General features: G+C 43.1%; 1 protein-coding gene across 2 annotated transcripts in view; it reads right to left on the bottom strand.

Annotated features, from left to right (window-relative positions):
• Positions 1–66: 66 nt before the first annotated feature.
• VhaAC39-1 (V-type proton ATPase subunit VhaAC39-1) overlaps positions 67–20,001 on the bottom strand; it is a 30,778-nt gene continuing 10,843 nt past the window's right edge. For both annotated transcript variants that reach the window (XM_070530615.1, XM_070530614.1), the window contains exons 5-7: positions 13,530–13,706; positions 13,354–13,431; positions 67–779 (exon numbers count right to left, since the gene is read on the bottom strand). In XM_070530615.1, coding sequence (XP_070386716.1) covers positions 618–779; positions 13,354–13,431; positions 13,530–13,706 — 417 coding nt within the window. In that variant the 3' untranslated portion in view covers positions 67–617. The remainder of the gene's footprint in view (positions 780–13,353; positions 13,432–13,529; positions 13,707–20,001) is intronic.

The raw sequence follows: 20,001 nt of genomic DNA, 5'->3' as shown, positions 1-20,001 counted from the left end.
TTTTCCTTTGTTACAGTAAAATGGCATTTGTAACAGCCACTGCATAGAGAGAAAGGCTGACAGAGCTGAATTGAACTGAAAACTATTTATTTTTTCTAGTCAAACTATAGCATAAGAAAGATGTACAACATCTAAGCTCATTTCCAGTTTCCATGGAAAAGGTTTCCTTATGGTTTTCAATTCAGATTCGACACAACTTTGCATACAATCTCCAATGCAAATTTAGAATACTTGCATGATAATCATTTTTCACATTTATTGTTTCAGTGAAACGCATCATAACATACTGCTTGTACAATATATGTATATGTATAAAGGTATTATTTACATGACAAGGGCATTAGAAAGGTCCTGAATAAATACATGCGCACAAGGGACTATAGGTTTATTTTAGCCCTTTAAAACAATTGCAGATGAGCTGCTGTAACAGGTTAACATAAAACAGCTTTCAAATTGCAATTCGGACCTCTGATTACCACACAGACAACAAGCATATTCCATCTTTCAGTTAACTCTCAACAAGCACTTCAGAACCAGCACTTCAACGGCAAAGTTTAGCCATGCATGGTACACACACTACACTGAACTACTTAAGCCAGATGACTATTAGAAAATAACTAGAAGATCGGGATGTAGTTGTCAATCTTTGAACGGTGGCGCTGTGCAACACACTCAGCAATCCAAACAATGTTGCGGCACTCCTGTTCTTTCAGCTTCACGTACGCATAGAAGACTCCAGAATGGAACTGCTGCATGAAGGCATTTACGTTGAGCATCACCTGCACATGTAAGCATGAAACAAAACCAATTGCAATGAAGGACCGTGACAAAACTAAGAATTCTGAAGGCGGCAAGGGGGACAATATTGCAAAACATCTGGTGGAGCAATGTAACTTGGTTGGGAATCACTGTTGTCTTTTAAACTAGCTGTCAGCAAGTACATAAGGGTGATTCCACGAGAGATCGAACTTGCATGTCCGCTTGATATTATTGTTTTGTCTGTTTTTTTTTTATGTCATGTAGGAATATTCAAACTGCACGGAACCAAAAATTTTATTCTCGAAAGCGGTCCCAGCAAGCCAAAAAAATATTTGAAGGTGTTGGCGTGAGTGTTGTCCTATTGCTTACCACAATATTTTCCAATTTCACAGCCAAATTAAATGCAAACAAAAAAGTTGTGTCGAAAATCTTTTCTGCTCATTTTAATATGGTTCAAAGTTAAATAGTTCTATGCGTTTTTTATGCTGTTCACAAACAAAAAAAATCCAAACATGGCCCAAATCAGGAAAATTTTGTAACTTTGACGAGTCTTGGTGCATTTTCTATTTCACACAGAAACTTGAAAAAATTGTCAAACATAGAATGTTCTCCTTGCAACATCTATGCAAAATATCTTCCTACATAAAACGCAAGGGAAAACAATAGCAAAACAAGTCTTTTTTTTTAAAAGTCATTTTTAAGAAATAAAATTTTTTAAACTCCTTTTCCAACTTTCAAAAAAATTTGGGTGGAAGTTCGCATATGTCAGGCAAAACATTAATGCAATAATATGTTTCCTCATTTGCTTTATTCACAAAATATAACAGGCCAAAGTGGCCCATGTTGAGCGTACTGGCTTCCGTACCTTTGCTGGTTTATAATAATAATATATGGGGTTTTACGTGCCAAAACCACTTTCCGATTATGAGGCACGCCGTAGTGGGGGACTCCGGAAATTTTGACCACCTGGGGTTCTTTAACGTGCAGTACACGGGTGTTTTCGCATTTCGCCCCCATCGAATACCTTTGCTGGTTGTCTATTAGTCTGCATTGCATGCAAATCTAGTTCTAATTTCTTAACTGCTTCAGAACTTCACTCTGGCAGCTTGTTTAAAAAAAAATGTATTGTCAGATTTTATTTGTGTTTAGTTGTGCGGGGGCAGGGGGCTGCCGCCCTCTAAGATGCTAACGTGTACCAAGTTTGCAGCGTACAATCTATGTGGCCATCACACTTACACCTCCATTATTTGCTTGTGAACAGCATGCTAGACACCACGAGTGCATGTTGTGGCTGACTTTGCCAAAACCTGCCTGGTGCACACAGTAATAATTTGTAAGCGGTGCCTAGGCAGGTGCGCCATTATGAATGTGCTACTTCACTGCACGCTCCCCATCCCCTATATGCATTGGATACTGGAACCTTTTTCAATACCATCGCATGCGACTCGCACTGTGCCTTTCTAAAAACTTATCCGAGTAATTTCCTGAGCCTTTATTCCGTTTCCCAAAATCAAGTTTTCCACATCACTCACAGATAACATATTTTTGTCTTACTTAGACCTTTACCTCTGTGTTTCGTCTGTCTGAAATAGTGCCATGCAGCATGACTGAGCCAAAGGCTGCCAAAGTTATCTAATTTACGACATTTTGTCAGCACTTTGTTGGCGTGCTTTCCCACACCGAGAACAGCAGAGGTCACTGGTGCTGCCAGACGGTCATTGCCCTTCGATAATGAGCATGGCCCACACGTTTTCACAGTGAAAAGCTTTAGACGGCCTTGTTCGTAAAACATGAAACCGCGAGACTTGAACTTGAACAGGCACGTCCACCTTTCTTCTGATGTTTCACCATTGAAGCCACCGTCTTCTGTTCACAAATGCAGCAGACGATCTTACGAAAGAGAAAACGAGTCAAGATTGAAAGTTTTGTGGTGACAAAGACACACTCAACTTTAAGCACTGCATACGTAAGCGTCAGTACACCTGAACCATCTCCGACAGAACGTCATGCATGAGGCTTCAAGGTCCTATCGAGAGTGCCTCCAACTTTTAACCATCGTGCCACCAGAAGATGAAAAACGCATTGAAGAGGAAATCCCAGTTGTCACAATGTACATGCTCAGAAAGGCCCGAAATTGGCGTGAGAAGCATGGAATGTGGCCAGATTTTGATCCGTACACGAGGTCAAGGTCAAGCCATATCGGATGTCCAAGCTGTGCTCAACTGCTTCACCAAGGACGAACTTTGGTGCTCTTGCCAGAGCCCGAACAAGGACATTGTGTCAGTCATCACAAACGGCCACAGAGAGTGCATTTCAAAGCGGTTTGTGACACATTCTATTTGCGAGACGTTCCAGGTAGTCAAAGCAGCTCACCCTAAAAGTACCATTGTCTTGGCCAAGTTACTATACAGCCTGCATCCAAAATGGGTGCTGCTCACACCACAACAGGAGGTTTGCATTTGTGTTTATTGCGCTAATGCCAACCTTTGCGTCTCCACGCTTGAGAAAATAACCAGCATGGAAATCTAATTGAAAGGCATGAAAGCACTGTGCCTCTGCGGCTCCCAACCACAGATTGTATGTTAGGTGAATGCAAGCGCCGCCCATGGAATGAAAGCCCCACTTTGGCCAGTCTGGGAATGGTCGATAAGGAGAAGGTGACATTTGCTATTTGGGAAAGTGGCGACTTGATCAGGAAGACGTCATGTCCAACCCTTTTTGTGAAAGAACACGGCAAATGGGTGGCCAAATGGATTCCTCACGAATACATACGCTGCACTCAAGCCACAGCTATTCATGCAGCAAAGAAGCGCGAGCAGTATGGAAGAATTGTTCTGCATTTTGATTTTGTGGAAAACTGGACTGTCCTCTCAAATGAAACACAATCGTACCAGTAGCACAAGAAACAAATCTCCATTTTCATCTGTGTCACCACGACAAGGAAAGCAACAAACAGGTTTGCTGCCATAAGTGACAACATGCATCACGATGCAGCGCACATCTGCTATGCCCTAGGTAGAGTGTACGAAGTGTTAGATGAAAAAGCACCCACCTACTGTCACGTAACATATGTCAGAGATAGTGCAGTGAGCCATTTTAAAGATAGGTACCAACTGTACGAGTTGTGCCACTCAAAGTATACATCTGTGAGTTGGATATTTTCTGCTACCAGGCATGGGAAGAACACCTGTGATGGTGTGGGTGGCAGGGGTGTACCAAATATTTCTCAAATGAAGGGGGGGGGGGGGGGGGGGGGGCAAGCCATCTCTCTCCACACACACACACACGCACACGCACGCGCACACACACACACACACACACACACACACACACACACACACACACACACACACACACACACACACACACACTGTAAAGGAGACACAGAGACAACACTCATTCACCGGGCTGGCTGTTGCCTTGTTGTCTTCCCTCTGCCTCTGCCCGCAGTCAGAGCGCACAAGCCCAAGTGTCTTTACCTTCATCACAATATATAATGAGAGAGAGAGCTTTCAGTGACAAAAGCTGGACCCTGGCTGAATCGTCGAAAAAAAGTAAACATTTCGTATATTGGTTTGTTCCTTTTGTATGCTAGGACTGGATCATCCAGAGAAATATTCATCTGGGGGGAAGGGGAATTCTGTAAGTAGTGAACTGTCCATTTCGACCGCTGCTAATTGGATGCAGCTGTACGAGTGAGGAGTAGATGAGCGGCCGCAGCCAATCGGCAGCGGCCGAAATGGACAGTTCACTAGGTGGACTCCTACAGAATACCTCCCCTGGTATCAGTGGCGTAGCCTGTGGGGAGAGAGAGCTGCTGGCCCTTCGTGCCCCTCGGCGGCAACATCAAGAATGTGGCCCTGCTTCATGCACCTGCTGCAGCGATCGAGGAGCATCGTCAGAAGAAGTCAATGGAGTGGAAAGCAGTGCCGCGTGTGGCGGGAATTCAGTCATGGCATGTGTGGATGTGTGCTGTTGATCAGTCAAGCGTACATGCGCTGGCCGTTACAAGAACTGCCACTAGCCAGCTTACTTAACCCTTTAAATACTAACTGCAAAGGACATGCAATAAATTTGTTCCAGCACCACAAGTAGTGTCGAGTTTGCCTCCTGTGTCCCAGAAAAAGCAGAAAAAGTTCTCTGTTCGTCAAAAAAAAAAAAAAAACACCGCCCCATTCAGGCAAACCTATCAGCCAGTACACTCAATGCGGGCCACTTTGGCCTGCCATATTTTGAGAATAAAGTAAATGAGGAAACATACTGCCGACCCATGTTTTGCCTGACATAAGCGGGCTTCCATCCAAATTTTTTTCAAAAAATGGAACCGAGTTATTCAATTTTTTTAAATGACTTTTTTAAAAAACTGGTTTATTTTACATTTTTTTCTTCTCTTGTGTTTCATGTAGGAAGATATTTGCCTAGATGCTGCGAAAAGAATGCTGTATGTTTGACACTTTTTCCACCTTTCTGTGCGAAATAGAAAATGCGCCAAGACGCATCAAAGTTACAAAATTTTTCCAATTTGGGCCATATTTGAAATTTTTTAACTTTTTTTTCGTTTCAGGACAGCAAAACAAAACGCATGGAACTAATTTACTATGACGCATATTAAAATGAGCAGAAAAGTTGTTCGACACAATGTTTTTAGCTTGCACTTAATTTGGCCGTGAAATTGGAAAATATTGTAAGCAATAGAATGACACCCGCGCCGACAACTTCAAATCTTTTTGGGCTCACCTGGGAACGCCTTTTGGGAATAAAATTTTCTGTTCTGTGCAGTATGAATATTCCTACAAGACATATAACAAAACCAGACAAAACAAAAATATCGAGCGGACATGCATGTGTGATCTCTCGTGGAATCATCCTTAAGAGACAGCATGTCTTGTGATATGCGTTACACAAGCCTCTACAAGAAAAAAATTATGCAGAAACTATTGACGATGGCTATCAACGTAAGCGACTAGCCAAACGCTTCTAGAAACTATTCACTTTATTAACTCCTTCATTACTGCGCCTATAGAAATCCATCAATTCATTCGACAATTTTTCTATTTGATGTTAAGCATTTCTGTTGGAATTATTTTACTAGCAACATCATTGACCATTTGAATGAATGACTACTGAACTTTAACTATTTGTCACAGTTGACAACTGCTGGCAGAATGGGGAGCCTGGAAAAATAAAACTCCGACTGGAGGCATCGTCGAAACTAGCTTCCAGTGCTCCTAACACTTACTCAATAAAAAGATGCAATATTTGTGCTTTGGTCGACTTGGAAACAATTTTTAAATGACAGCAGGAATGAAGACACAAAAGGTTTTTTCGAGTTGTCACTTTCAGATTTTTGAGCCTGTTTTAACGCAGTCTCAAACAAGGGTAGATGCTCAAGAGTGAATGTTATTTTGATAATTGTGTTCGACTAATATCAAGTGCGACTTCATTTTCCCCACTGTGGTTTGCCTTTATCCATCAGAATTTCAACAACATATATACAAATTATTACGACCAATCCTTCCTGTCGTGTGGGGGCTTTCACTCGTACAAAAGCACGGAGTTGAGTTCAGACTGACCATCAACCAAAGCATGCCTGGCTGTCTAATCTTTTACATTGTGAACACCACCTGAGCAAGTGCCCTTATTCGTTACTGAAACATACTGTAGAACACTATACAATACTGCACAGCACTGTACAGGAACTAAAAGCATGTGGAGGCTCCAGCGCCAAGTGAACGAGCACATGACTACCTTGCTTGCACAGAAATGCTGTAGAACGCAATAACCAAGTATGATGAGGCTTCTGCATGCTCATTGACCTTACAATCATTGCTTCACGAGCCTAAAAAATTTAGTAAAATAGAAACCAAGTGCCTACTGCAGTGAGTAAAAACAAATGCTCCCTGTAAAAAAGTAGGAACTTGCCTATTTTCATATTAGTGAAGCTACTGCTTTCCCGCATAGCACAGGCATCACTATGGCTTGTATCGACGACAAAAGCTTTTCATAATTATGTTCTCACATGATCTGATTGGGAACTAGGAACCAGGTGCATATTTTCTATATTTCAGATTTCTTTACTCTCAGTGCTTATATTAATAATAGAGAAGATTATAACTTTTATTCGTGTTCCTTAAGGTGTTTTCAACTTTCACATAAGAATTCTAAAAAATTGGCTGAGCAATTATTACTGCTATACATCCATTCAAAACACCAATAATCTTACTACAATTTTGTGTATTGCAGCATATGTTGCGACTATGTCTTGAAATAATATGTTAAAACATAAAAGCAGCGCAAATGAGCACCTTTCTAGCAGTAACGAAACAGTTAAAGGAATATGTTTTAGGAAGAGTTGCGCCTAAGAAAGAATGCATACAGGAAAAAAGCAAGGTAGACGAAAAGAGCACAAACAATCAACTGGGTTTATTTGTGTCGAATCTGCATATATAAGCAGTGTTTACAGGTGACAGAAAAAAGGGAAGGGGGGGAATGAGCCAGCTTCTCCTGCGAGGTCATCACAGCAGTGGCTGAGAACCTTTTTAAGAAGGTAACAAAAGAGAAATGTGGCAGCAGCACTGGGTGCTTGCTCAAAAAGAAGCCCACCATCGTGCCGTATATGCACAAAGTCACCTACAACATTAAAGAAGTGGCAAACAGGCATGGCGTCCCTGTGGTTTTTTCTGCCCCCAATAAGCTCACGGGGTTATGCCCAAGTATAAGCGGAGAAGGAGCCCGACGAAGCAGTCATGGAATAAAGCAGTCCGAAACTTTCGTGAAATGTGCCACGGGTGTAGTATATTAAATCCCACTAAAATGTGGACGAGTATATGTGGGCCAAACAGGGTGCTGCGTGAGTGAACACGCAGAGAAACATGCGTTGTCAATTAGGAAAAGAGAAGAAGCACACTTGCCTGCTCATTGCATTGCATGTAAAGGATGTAGACCACGATTTAACAAAATTAAGATTCTAGGCAGAAGCAAGAATAAAATGACTTGTGAGCTTTTAGAAGCTTTTCACATCAAGGAAAAGGGTGAGGAGTGCGTAAGTGATACTTCTGTTGCCTTATATCATGCTGAACAAAATGTTCTGCACAGCTTGTGTTGACATGAGGCAGGCTTCATTTGCCCTCTCCTCCTCATTCCGCCCTTCCTTTTTTTTTTTGTCACGTGTGAACACTGCCTATATATGCAGATTCAACACAAATAAACCCAGTTGATAGTATGCGCTCTTTTCGTCTACCTCGTTTTTTCCTCTGTGCATTCTTTCTTAGGCGCAGCTCTTCCTAAAACATAGCCATGCACCAACTTGCCCAGCAAAAAGTTTTTATAAAGTTAAAGGAATGATCCATTTGAAGACGTAAATTTGTTGTAGTGAGTATTATTTATCAGCCATTTGTTGTCTCATTGCATATTTCTGTAGAAAACAGAGCCATTAACCAGCACATCTGTAGCCGTAGTATAGGTGGCTATACATACAATAGAATTACATGTGTGCTGTCTGTAGTGGCTCAGGCATCGGCATGGAAGGCGACTGCCACAACTAGACCTTCAGACCCCCCAGAGCTTTAGCAAGACCGCACATGTGTCTCGAAGAGCTATAATGATGTTCGGCGACAAACGCGTCTTGCAATTCACTTGTGCGTGAGCACACACCCTTTGCATCGATGCCTTTGTATCAGTGATGAAAGTCCAACCACTACCAACCACTAAAACAGGCAAAAGAGCCAAAAGAAAGCTATTCACAAAAAAAACCTTTGGTATGTAATGCATAGCACACATTAGTGTGCCTAACAACCACTTAAAAACAGCAAATAGGGATCACATAAGTGTCAGAAATGCTTTCTACAAGCTACGATGAAGTTATTGTTACCATCACTCAAACCATAACACCTACATGGAAAATAAACACTTTCTTTGCCTGTGCAGGAGAATCGAGCCAGGGCAACATGCACACACACACTATGCTGAGCAGCAAAAATTCCTCCTTCCCACTGAATGCAATAAAAATCTCTACATTAAATAGTTTATTCAAGTGCTCCAATCAAGCACTCCTGCAAGAAAATGCTTTGGCAAATTTTATTTTTAAGAGTTAAACTGCAGTTGCTATGCAATACTAGGAAGCCTTCTGTATATACTGCAAGAAACCGCTTTATTCCAGCCAAGCTCATGCTACTACCACGAGGATCAAGCTGTGCTGCTGGTGATGATATACATACAGATGAAGATGTACAATGGATGATATGTGGAGATGATGAAGTTGAAAGTCAGGCATGCGTTGCACTCACACTAATTCCCTCTCACTGTGGAAGCGGCCACCTGCCAGCATGGAAGTACAGTAAAAGCTCGTTAATGTGACTCTCGCTAATTCAGAAATTTGGATAATTCGGACGGCTCTATTGGTCCCGGCCAAAATGCATGTTAGTCTATGGGACCGAACCTTCGTTAATTCGTCAAAATTCGGCCCCGCACCGCTTAATTCAGACAAATGCTGACGGCTGCCGCTACATGAAAGTGTGGTAAAGCAGCGCTGGCACCACAGGAGTGAAACTGAAACTGCACCGCCATCGTCATCAATTAGTGGGGGCCATAGAGTTTCTGAATACCCTAGAGGGAAATGTGGCGCTAGTGTCTACGGAGGCTCTCATGAGAGTTGCCTCAACCTACATGGGAATGATGGGAAGTACAGGCTTCGGATTGACTTCGATTTTTAGACTAGTGGTGTTTGCTTGCGGCACAGTAAACAAAGCCATACTCAAATATTAACGCGTAAAATCCAATTTTATTTCGGCAGTATGTTATATAATGTACAACACGCTACATAAACTTTGTGTGACTTTGAGATGGAAGCATGGTTTACTATGGTTTATTACCAGGACACACCAGGGTATGCATTCTTGTGCGATTCTGTTCCCGATTTAACGCCAGAGAATAATTATTTATTTATTTTTGCAACAGCAATAACAACCGTACATGTACTTATATAAATATACTCATCAAGTATTTATGGAAATAAAAATGTTGTATTGTGAGAAAGTGTTGCGCACTTGAGCGGAATGCTACAAGTGTCATCTGCTACGACGCCTGCTCGCTGCAAACTCTCTCGCTCTTTCGAAAGGCTGCGTCGGCTGTCACGATTGCTGAATGTCTTCAAGTACTTTTAAGCACATCTGCTGCAGTGCTAGCTAGTACGCTAGGGGCCTCCTACGAGTATGCTTCATCATATTTTATCTTGACGTACCACTTCCGAAGTGTTATGGCGTGGCTTTGCACTTACCCATTTTGCGACACTAGACTACAGCCAGGAAGCAGCAACCTTTCCTACCACAAGTAAGTTTGTGTTCTCAAAGTCCTAAAACACTCATTTCAATGAGCACATGAACGAGCAATGTATAATGAAGCCCTTAATAAAATTTGATCGTCAAGCCACTAGAAGTCCAACTGTATATGTCTTGCATCAGTAGTGCCTTCTTTTCCCTATTCTGAAGTTTCATAAAGCACGTAACGCTACAGCGCCAACATAACACACTTAACAAACCAAGGTCCAAACAGTCGAAACATGTTCTTTCATCGCTTACAATGCCGTCGTTTTCTCGTCAGGGCTTCGACACCACACCGAGACCCAAACATCGTCCCAGTCGCTGGCCCAGCATGCTATCGCCACTTCGAGCAACATAACAAAGGCAGAGAGCTTTGCGTTGCGCTGTCCCACTGTAGATTATAGCAATTGCGCTTGGCGCGAAACCAAAACTGCCAAAAAAAAAATACTTGCAGACTAGTTCGCCAGTTAATAGAATGCCAATCCGAAGCCTGTACTTCCCATAATTCCTATGATGGTTGAACAATCTCAGCGCCAGATTTCCCTCTAGGTATACTAATATGAAACTCTCTGGTGGGGGCGATCGCAGCATCACCAAACGTCGATGTCTTCTTTCTTCGCTCCACTGCGTCTTCGATGCCATTTTCCCTTGTGTTGTTGAGTCGGTATTATCTCTTCTTGCGGAGTTTTCTTTTTTCGTTGTGACCATGTTTTGCATGCCACCACCATCGTGCGCTACCAGTGATGGCAACGCCGGCAAAGTGGCAGAAGTACTAAGCCAAGAACTTGGCGACTAAGGTGGAAATTTTGCAGGCTTTGAAGAACGGCGAATTGCGACAGCATGTTACGACCAAGTACAACGTGAAGCTGAGCACGTTTGGAACGTACGTAAAAATGAACAGATTCTTCAAGCCTTTGGAAGCGAGGAGTTTCATGCATCAAGAAAGCGGTTGCGAACCGCAGCTCATCCCCAGCTCGAAGAAGCTTTGCTCCAGTGGGTTATTGACTGTCGCAACATACATCTGCCTTTGAGTGGACTTCTCATTGTGGCACAAGGTGAGAAGTATGCTGCAATGATGAACATTGACTCTTTCAGAGCTTCAGAAAAGTGTGCGGTGAAAAGGCCAGTGTTGATGAAAGCATGACCACCCAGTGAAACAATGTGAAGCTGCTTGAGCACATCGCTGCATATGAACCAGGTGACGTGTTCAATGCAGACGAAACTGCTCCATTTTTCAGAGCTCTGCCCGACAAGACGTTGAGTTTCGAAGGGAACCCGTGCATTGGTGGCAAAAAGTGCAAGCAAAAGATAACTGTGCTTCTTGCCGCCAATATGACTGGCACGGAGTGCTTGCCACTTGTTGTCATCGGGAAGGCGCATAAGCCGCATTGTTTTAAAAACATCAAAAGCCTTCCTGTCAAGTACAGTGCCAACTTCTTAGGAAGGCTTGCATGACCTCGGACATTTTTCGAGGCTCGCTGCAGCAGTTAGAACGGCACTTCACCTCTAAGGACTGCAAGATAATTATGGTTGTTGAGAGCTGCAGTGCACATAACTGTACAGTCAAACTGAAGAGTGTCAAGGTAGTTTTTTTGCTGCCCAACACTACATGTGACCTTCAGTCAATGGACCAGAGTATTATTCACTACATGATGTCGAAGTACCAAAAGCACCTGCTACAGCGAATTATTTTATGCTCAGAAGTTGGAAAGCAGCATGAAGTGGGCTTACTCGGCGCAGTGCACATCATCGCCCACGTGTGGAAAAATACACCTCCGCAAGTCATCACCAACTGTTTTTGGCACGGCGGTTTTGTGAGGCCAGAGCATGCGGCAGTAGCAGACAAGGTGTCAGTCGAGTCCACTGATCATGACTCCCCGACCTTCGATGCTGTCCTTCCCACAGATGTGACCCTTCAGGACTACACCGCGATTGATGATTGTGTCGACACGACTGGTCTCCTGACCAATGACGAAATTATTAATGATGCCACGGGCGCCCGGGAAGAGCATGATTCAGATGAGTTATGCGAGGAGGTGCAGCCACGACATCATCGCACCTTACGAGAAGTCACGAAGGCGCTTTTGATATTGGAGGACGTTTGCCGGAGCACTTCCGACAGTTTGCGGGCTGTTGGCCATTTGGAAGAGTTAAGAAAAAATTGTGATGTCCGCTGGAATCAGCGCGAAAAAGCAGACGACTGTTGCAAAATACTTCAGTAAATAAAGGTATGCTTCTCCAACTTGATTTTAATGTTTTTCCTGTTCATTCGTTAATTCGGCATTCGGATAATCGGGACATTTTTCCCAGTCCCGTGAGATCAGATTTAACGAGCTTTTACTGTATTATGAAATGTGTCGATAATATGATTTTAAACAAGGACATGCACTATCTCTGTCCCACGGCAATGGTGATCGGACGGCGTTCTAAGGGGTGAGCCGCAGTAATTGACAGGTGATGTCTACTCAATGACCGTGTAAGGTCCAACAAAACGCGAGAGAAATTTTTCACTTAAGCCAGGAACGTGCACAGAAGTCCAAAGAACTTCACCGAAAAGAGAAAAAGTCACAGCACGGTGGGCCAAGTCGTAATGAGAATTGCAGGCGTCCTGGAATATGCTGGTGTTAAGGCGGGCGAGGTGACGGCAGTTCGCAAGGCGAGACAATCTGTTCTGAGAAAGGAGCTGCTGGGGGTACAGGAGTCGAAAGGAAATATACATCAAGAACGAAACTTGGTGAACGGCCATAGCCGAGGACCATACTAGAAATGATATCTACTTGGCTACGTGAAGCAGGGTGTCACAATTAAGGATGGGAATTTACAAAAAACAGTACTTATCACATAACTAGTGAAGTGATTAAAGAGTGCCACACGATTACATCAAATGGGACAAAAATGCCAGCGGACACCTTGCACACATTTGTCTATATAGTAACAGTACCCGTTTTACCATGGACAAGTAAAAGAAAGTCTGGGCTACAACTTGGAACATAAATGTAAAGACAGCAATGATGATTATCTCATCACAGTTTTACCTTAACCAGACTATATTTGTAATTTTTCACTGGGTCAAATGGCACCCTGCCAAAATATTAACCTGTATAGGGCAAGTCAATGCAGCAGACAAGAACTATGTGTGATCAAATGTTTCTTTTGCTGGATTATAAAGAAAATGTACAAGGCAGACATTCTTTAACACAGGCTTTTCATGGTGTTCAACAGACTATCACGGGCTCCTTTGCAATAGTCACGAAAGTCATGCTTAACTCGGGCATACCTCATGCTCAAAGAACTTGTCCTCAAGTGTCCTTTCATCAGGATTGTTTCCCGCTCCACCAAAAAGCACACTGTATTGCTACAAGGAAACAATACAGTGTAAGAAATAGGTTACAAATGCAAGTTCTTGTGAAATGCTATGATCAGATGAAAAAACCCATAGAAGAAAGGTCTTACTGCATAGAATTCCGCGATGCTCCGTACTTGGTCGTAGTCATCTGCTTTAGCAAGGGCATTCAGTCCATCAGGGTAGAGGTGACCACATTTGGGAAAGAGCTTTGCTCTGTCTTCTTTTGTTAGTTCAGTGCCAAATGAGTTGATGGTGATAATAAATGCCCGACGGTCTGCCTCAAACTGTAGGGGGTAGGCAAACAGCAAACGAAAAAGTATTGCAAAAAGCGTTCCACGAACCAATGAAAGGTCAGGTATATGAACACTTTTTTTTTTTACTAGGCTGCAATTTGAAAGGAATTCACTCCTGCATTTGAGCACTTTACTACTACGTTTAACTGAACACCTCAACTATGTAACCAACAAGACCTTTCAGAGGTACTACAGTTAAACCTCGATATAACAAACTTCACTATAATGAAATTCTTAATATAAGGAAGTATTTAACTTTCTATAACTTCTTATCTATTGAACAAAAGGTATTTGGAATCTCAATATAATGAAGTGTGTATATACACGATTTCAATATAAAGATATTTCTATGTAGCCACGAAGGAATACCAAGACAAATGGAAACTGCCGCATACGTAAATGGTTGAATTACAAGCGGCTGCTTGCGAATGCACCTCTCAAATCGTGCGCCACCACCGAAGCGGAGCATCATCATGTTCTGTATAGAGCCCAAGCGCAATAAGGTGCTATCACGCCTTGCGCAGGGCTTCGCTTTGTGCCACCGATGTAAAGGTATTGTTATGAGCCAGTTGTCCTGTGGATGTAGAAGATGCTGAAGTGTATAGCAGACAAAAAGAGGACAAAGTGGTGTCCATCGTCTGCCATCTTTATTGTTGTGGCCCCACTTTTAGCCTCCTTGTAAATAGTGTAAACAAACCCCCTTTTCTGCAGATCTTCCTATAACATCTTGGTGGAGTGTGGGGTACATCACAAGCGCATCACAGAACTTTGCAGCTGACATCTTGTAGGCCCATTCAACCATGTCAACTGAGAGGCTCGCTGTTTCGGCTTTGGCTACCACAACACCGATTGTCTTAACACAACTCCAAGACCCTGGCACCCTCTCTGGCACTCATACCATGGATGTTGAAGACTGGCTAAGCGAATGCGAGCAAGCCAGCAAGAACAACTGCTGGAACCCAACTATCATCCTGCTTAACATCATCTATTACTTCAAGGGAATGGCCAGTGTTTAGTTCCAAATACAAGGAGGAATCGACCAGTTAGGACACCTGCAAGCAAAAGCTGCAGAGACTCTTTGGGAAGCCAGTCGGATGCCAGCGAGCCACCAAGAGAGAACTTTTGTGCTGGGCTCAAACATCTACTGAACTTTATGCTGAGCACATTCAAGATGTACTAGCACTCTCTCGGCTGGTCGACGACGAGATGCCCAAAGCTGACAAAGCCAGCCACATTCTTAAAGGCCTCGCTGTTGATGTCTTCATTTACTTGTATACAAGGACTGCTCGACCATGGACATTAGACGTTATAAAAGAGTGCCAACGCTTTGAAGAAGCGAAGAGCACAACAATTCGTTTGAACTGTTCCGCTTAGCAGTATCTTTGATTTAAGCTGTTGTATGTGAAGACTTCGGGAACACAAGCATTCGTCTCAATGGTGCTGTAAGTCGCTCTGCAGTCAGCAATTTCTTTTGAACTCCCCACCCACAATTGACCTATCCCAGATACTGCGACACAAACGAGTGATGCATGCATGATGACAGGCCAAAAATTTGGAGGACACTTAAGCTTCGCCTTTAGAGTGGAACGCGACAGCAGTAAAAGATCCCCAACTGCTTTTCATGTTTCCCGGCAACTGTAGCTTATGTAACTGTAATGTTTACCGGGAAATGTTGGCTGTGAATTCTATGCACGAAGGCAAGCTTCCTGGTAGAAACGAAGCTTCCTGCGTGGGCTGATCTCCTGTTATTGTTTCGCACTTTTAATATTTCAGTCTGAGAAGATCTTGCATAAAAGGTAAGCACTCTTGGCGTCTTTTTTTTTTTCATGACATTTGTTTGTGGGCTGTCATTCTCAAAATTCTGAGGAATAACTTTGTACAGAATGAAAGACAAGGCATGAGCAACTTTGGTGACAGAAGAGTAATTAGGTATACGTGGTTCAGAATGATATCTTGTGAAAAGATGGGTGATGCTGGATGCGGGACGCCGTATGCCAGATTTTCTGCGACACGGGGCCCTTAACGCTGTCGTGTTATATCCCCGACAGCTCTGAGTCGCCAGCGCCTGAGCGATCGGCAGGCAGCCATCTTCTATTCCTTTTGGAATGGGGCAGTCTCCGGCTATTCAGAAAAAAATGCAGTTTTGTTCGGCATATTAATGCATCTGTAACACGTACACGTCACTTTGACGCAGTAAGTTGTCGTGGTTTTGTGACGTCGCGTGACAGACATGCGAAGTGGGCGCAGCCCAAAAACTTTCGACCAATAGCAGAGGGCTACTGATAACAAAAAAGCATCAAATCAGAAATAACTATTTTTCTTTTGTTCGGTCTATTCATGCATAATCAGTGTGTACACGTCAGGTCAAATGGGGAGCTATTGTGGTTTGCGTGACATTGCACAACAGACAGGCGAGGTGGGGGTGGCCCGAGAAGTTTTTGACCATTCGTGGAGGACTGATTGCAAAATTGGAATAGAAAAGTTTGGATTATACATTATAGCATCATACATTATATATAGCGCCTCTGATTACACAAGGCTTGGAAAGAACATCGGCAACAGATAAAACCAGCGATAACATTCGAGAAACGTTTGTTACAGAAAGGTGCACCATGTGCTAGGCGATAACTTATATTTGTTAACTAGTGAAAGGCAGTCACTGGGAAAGATAAATAAGTACATGTGACAATATATGCTTCAAGTTTAACATCTGCATAGGCCCCATCGCACCTATATATGTGCTGATTCAAACATACACATTTATGTTGCACACAAATGTGTGTGAAGCATGTTATTTGCATGTTACCATGTTATTGCATGTTATTTTTTGTCTGGGAGACAATACAAACATTGTATTTTTCTTGTTTCTGCTGTCTGCTACCAGATGGTGAGAAAATGTTAGAGTTGGGAGCGATGGAAGCATAGCTTGGGCCTTTGCAGCAGCTTTTGGGGCATGCAAAAACAGTTTGGAGCCGAAGTATATGCTTCTGGAGCGAAAAAAAAATCAATTCTGAGCAAGAAAAATGGAGGTTTGGAGTAGCATTTTACTGCTCTTGTGAAGACGGAAAACTATGCATGCAATTAATGAGAAAAGATGCAGTAGAACTTTATGTCTTAAGAATGACTGCATTCATTATTTATTACACATTACATTAAAATGCAAGTTGGCGTTTTTTTCCTCCCACTTCCTGTTCCTTTTTCCTTTATTAAGAAAGCAAATTTTATTGCACATTTAAGCCTCATTCATAATCAACCCCTTAGTGCATGAATATTTGTTTTCTTGTGAAAAAGGTAACCAACGCTTTATTTATACCATAAATGCCCAAAAAAACCTCAGTTTTGCCCAACAGGCAAAGCATTGATTGCAATAGCAAATTATTAGCTTTTCGAAGTAAGCTGTTTTCTCAGCTGCATAAACTGTTTTAAACATTCACTTACTAACAAAATTAACAAGCACATCACGCACAGAGAGGAAAACAGGAACACATCTCATTTGATGACCATGGTCACTTACTGTAGGAATGCTAACATGATGAAGAGCAGCAGCGAGGCGAGCAAATTCCCCTTCGTACTACCTCTCGCTTCAATACAAACAAGGCGTGTGAGAACACAGTGCACACCAAGCTATCAGCTATCTCAGGTCGGCTAGCCTTTGAGCCCAACGCAGGTTGCCTCGAAGATAGATACATGCAGCTGCCGCAGCTGTAATGGAAGAGGGGCTGCAAACTAACCTGCCCCCTCCTAGCGCGTGCACATTTCGCAGCTCCCCCCCCCCCCCCCCCACCCCCACCCTGCATGCATGAGAAGATGGAGCCCACTTATTCCATGTTCTTCCCTTGCGAGCATGAGAAGCCACTGCCACATCAAGCCACCATCCTTCTTGGTTCACCATCGCAAGCTTTCGCTCACACCTATAGTATGCAGTATGCGGCCGCAATGTTATTGCACTTGGACTTTATACAGAACATTACAGCAATGCCGATGGTGTAAATTTGCTTGGAGTGTCCATATAATTGCTATTGCAATAAAAGATGCATGATTGCAATTTTATGAGAGGAAATTCTTGTGTACCATATGTTTCATTTATTTATAATAAAAAAAAAACGTACAGCACAAAGGACAAGGACAGCGAAAGGCGATATACACAGCGCTGACTTCCAACAATATTTTATTGCGTTGCCACATCGTGTGTATATATACAAGAAGAGGCATGCGCAGGAAATGTACGACAGTCACATGACGTGTTCCAACAGCAAGTCATTGAACTAAGAACATGGTCACCTGAAAAAATATAAAAATTAAGCATTACAATTTTTATCTGTTTAGAAATGCGACTTCACCAGGGGTCAGCGCGATTGAGGGCGCACTAACGCAAATACTGCCAAGTTTTCTGATGAAATCAGCTTCCACAATTTCCCGGGTGAGCTGTGAGCAATGTCTCGCTAAAACTTGCGTATCTTCAAAGAATGGCACACAGCCGCAGTCCCGGCAATGGATGCCCAAGTGGCCTTGTACAGTGCTGCGGACGTTGTTACAATGCTCTCTTAGTCGATCGTTTAAGCACCTGCCCGTCTGTCCTACATAATTACTGCCGCAAGACAGGGGAATTTGGTAGACTACATTAGTTGTGCACGTCACAAACCGTTTTCTGTGCCCGACAGAACAACAACTCTGACGCGATTTTGGCGCGTTTACACGCTTACAGAGCCTTGCCAATTTTTCCGGGGCTGAGAAAACGACTGCGATTCCTGCACGCTGCCCAATTTTCTTTAGCATATGGGATACATCATGCACATATGGCAGCACTGCAAACCTGCGTATTTCAGCCCGCTGGTTCCCTGATTGAGCAGGATCATCACGTTTTGTGCGCCTCAGAAGCTGTTCAGCTATGGCTGAAATTAAGGCCAAAGGGTAACCAGCCCAAGAAAGGCGATCAACCTGAGCAGCAAGACTATGTTGCATCTGGTGTGGGCACGATTTATTGAGGCTGTTAACGAGATAACTTTATAATACCGCGTTTAACGAGTTTTGAGTGTGCGGAGTTAAAGGGCAAGAGTGGCTTCTTACTTCTCGGTTCAAAGCACCAGCACACATGTTTGTTCGCAAGGCTCAGCCTGAGATCTAGAAAGCGCAAGGAAAGATTGATGGGGACCTCATGCGTAAGTTCTAGAGGCTCCAGGTCTTTCTTAAAGATTTCCAAGACTTTAGAAACAGCAGGCTCAAAATCGGGATTAGTGCAATCAATAAATATCAGGTAGTCGTCCACAAACCTGCACACCTTGACAACAGGGGACGCGGCTAGGTGACCATGAATATTGCGATCATGATGAGCTAGGTAAATATCACTTAGTACGGGCGCAAGACATGATCCTATACAAACACCATTCCTTTGTATATAATTTTGTTCATTCCATGAGATGTAAGTTGATTTCAAGTAGAAGGTGAGCAATTCAAGAAAGCCGCTAACAGAAACACCTGCAGCATTCTGAAAGCCAACTGATCCAAAGTCATCAATGCATTTTTCAATGCATTCATCAATGCAGTCCCGGCAATGAATGCCCAAGTGGCCTTGTACAGTGCTCACTCATGACAAGTTGCTTCTGGTTGTTGAAAAATGCATTGATGACTTTGGATCAGTTGGCTTTCAGAATGCTGCAGGTGTTTCTGTTAGCGGCTTTCTTGAATTGCTCACCTTCTACTTGAAATCAACTTACATCTCATGGAATGAACAAAATTACATACAAAGGAATGGTGTTTGTATAGGATCATGTCTTGCGCCCGTACTAAGTGATATTTACCTAGCTCATCATGATCGCAATATTCATGGTCACCTAGCCGCGTCCCCTGTTGTCAAGGTGTGCAGGTTTGTGGACGACTACCCGATATTTATTGATTGCACTAATCCCAATTTTGAGCCTGCTGTTTCTAAAGTCTTGGAAATCTTTAAGAAAGACCTGGAGCCTCTAGAACTTACGCATGAGGTCCCCATCAATCTTTCCTTGCGCTTTCTAGATCTCAGGCTGAGCCTTGCTAACAAACATGTGTGTTGGTGCTTTGAACCGAGAAGTAAGAAGCCACTCTTGCCCTTTAACTCCGCACACTCAAAACTCTTTAAACGCGGTATTATAAAGTTATGTCTCGTTAACAGCCTCAATAAATCGTGCCCACACCAGATGCAACATAGTCTTGCTGCTCAGGTTGATCGCCTTTCTTGGGCTGGTTACCCTTTGGCCTTAATTTCAGCCATAGCTGAACAGCTTCTGAGGCGCACAAAACGTGATGATCC

Source organism: Dermacentor albipictus, chromosome 1 (assembly GCF_038994185.2).
Source record: "Dermacentor albipictus isolate Rhodes 1998 colony chromosome 1, USDA_Dalb.pri_finalv2, whole genome shotgun sequence".
In the NCBI taxonomy this organism is placed as follows: domain Eukaryota; kingdom Metazoa; phylum Arthropoda; class Arachnida; order Ixodida; family Ixodidae; genus Dermacentor; species Dermacentor albipictus.
This window is presented reverse-complemented; position numbering and strand designations above follow the sequence as displayed.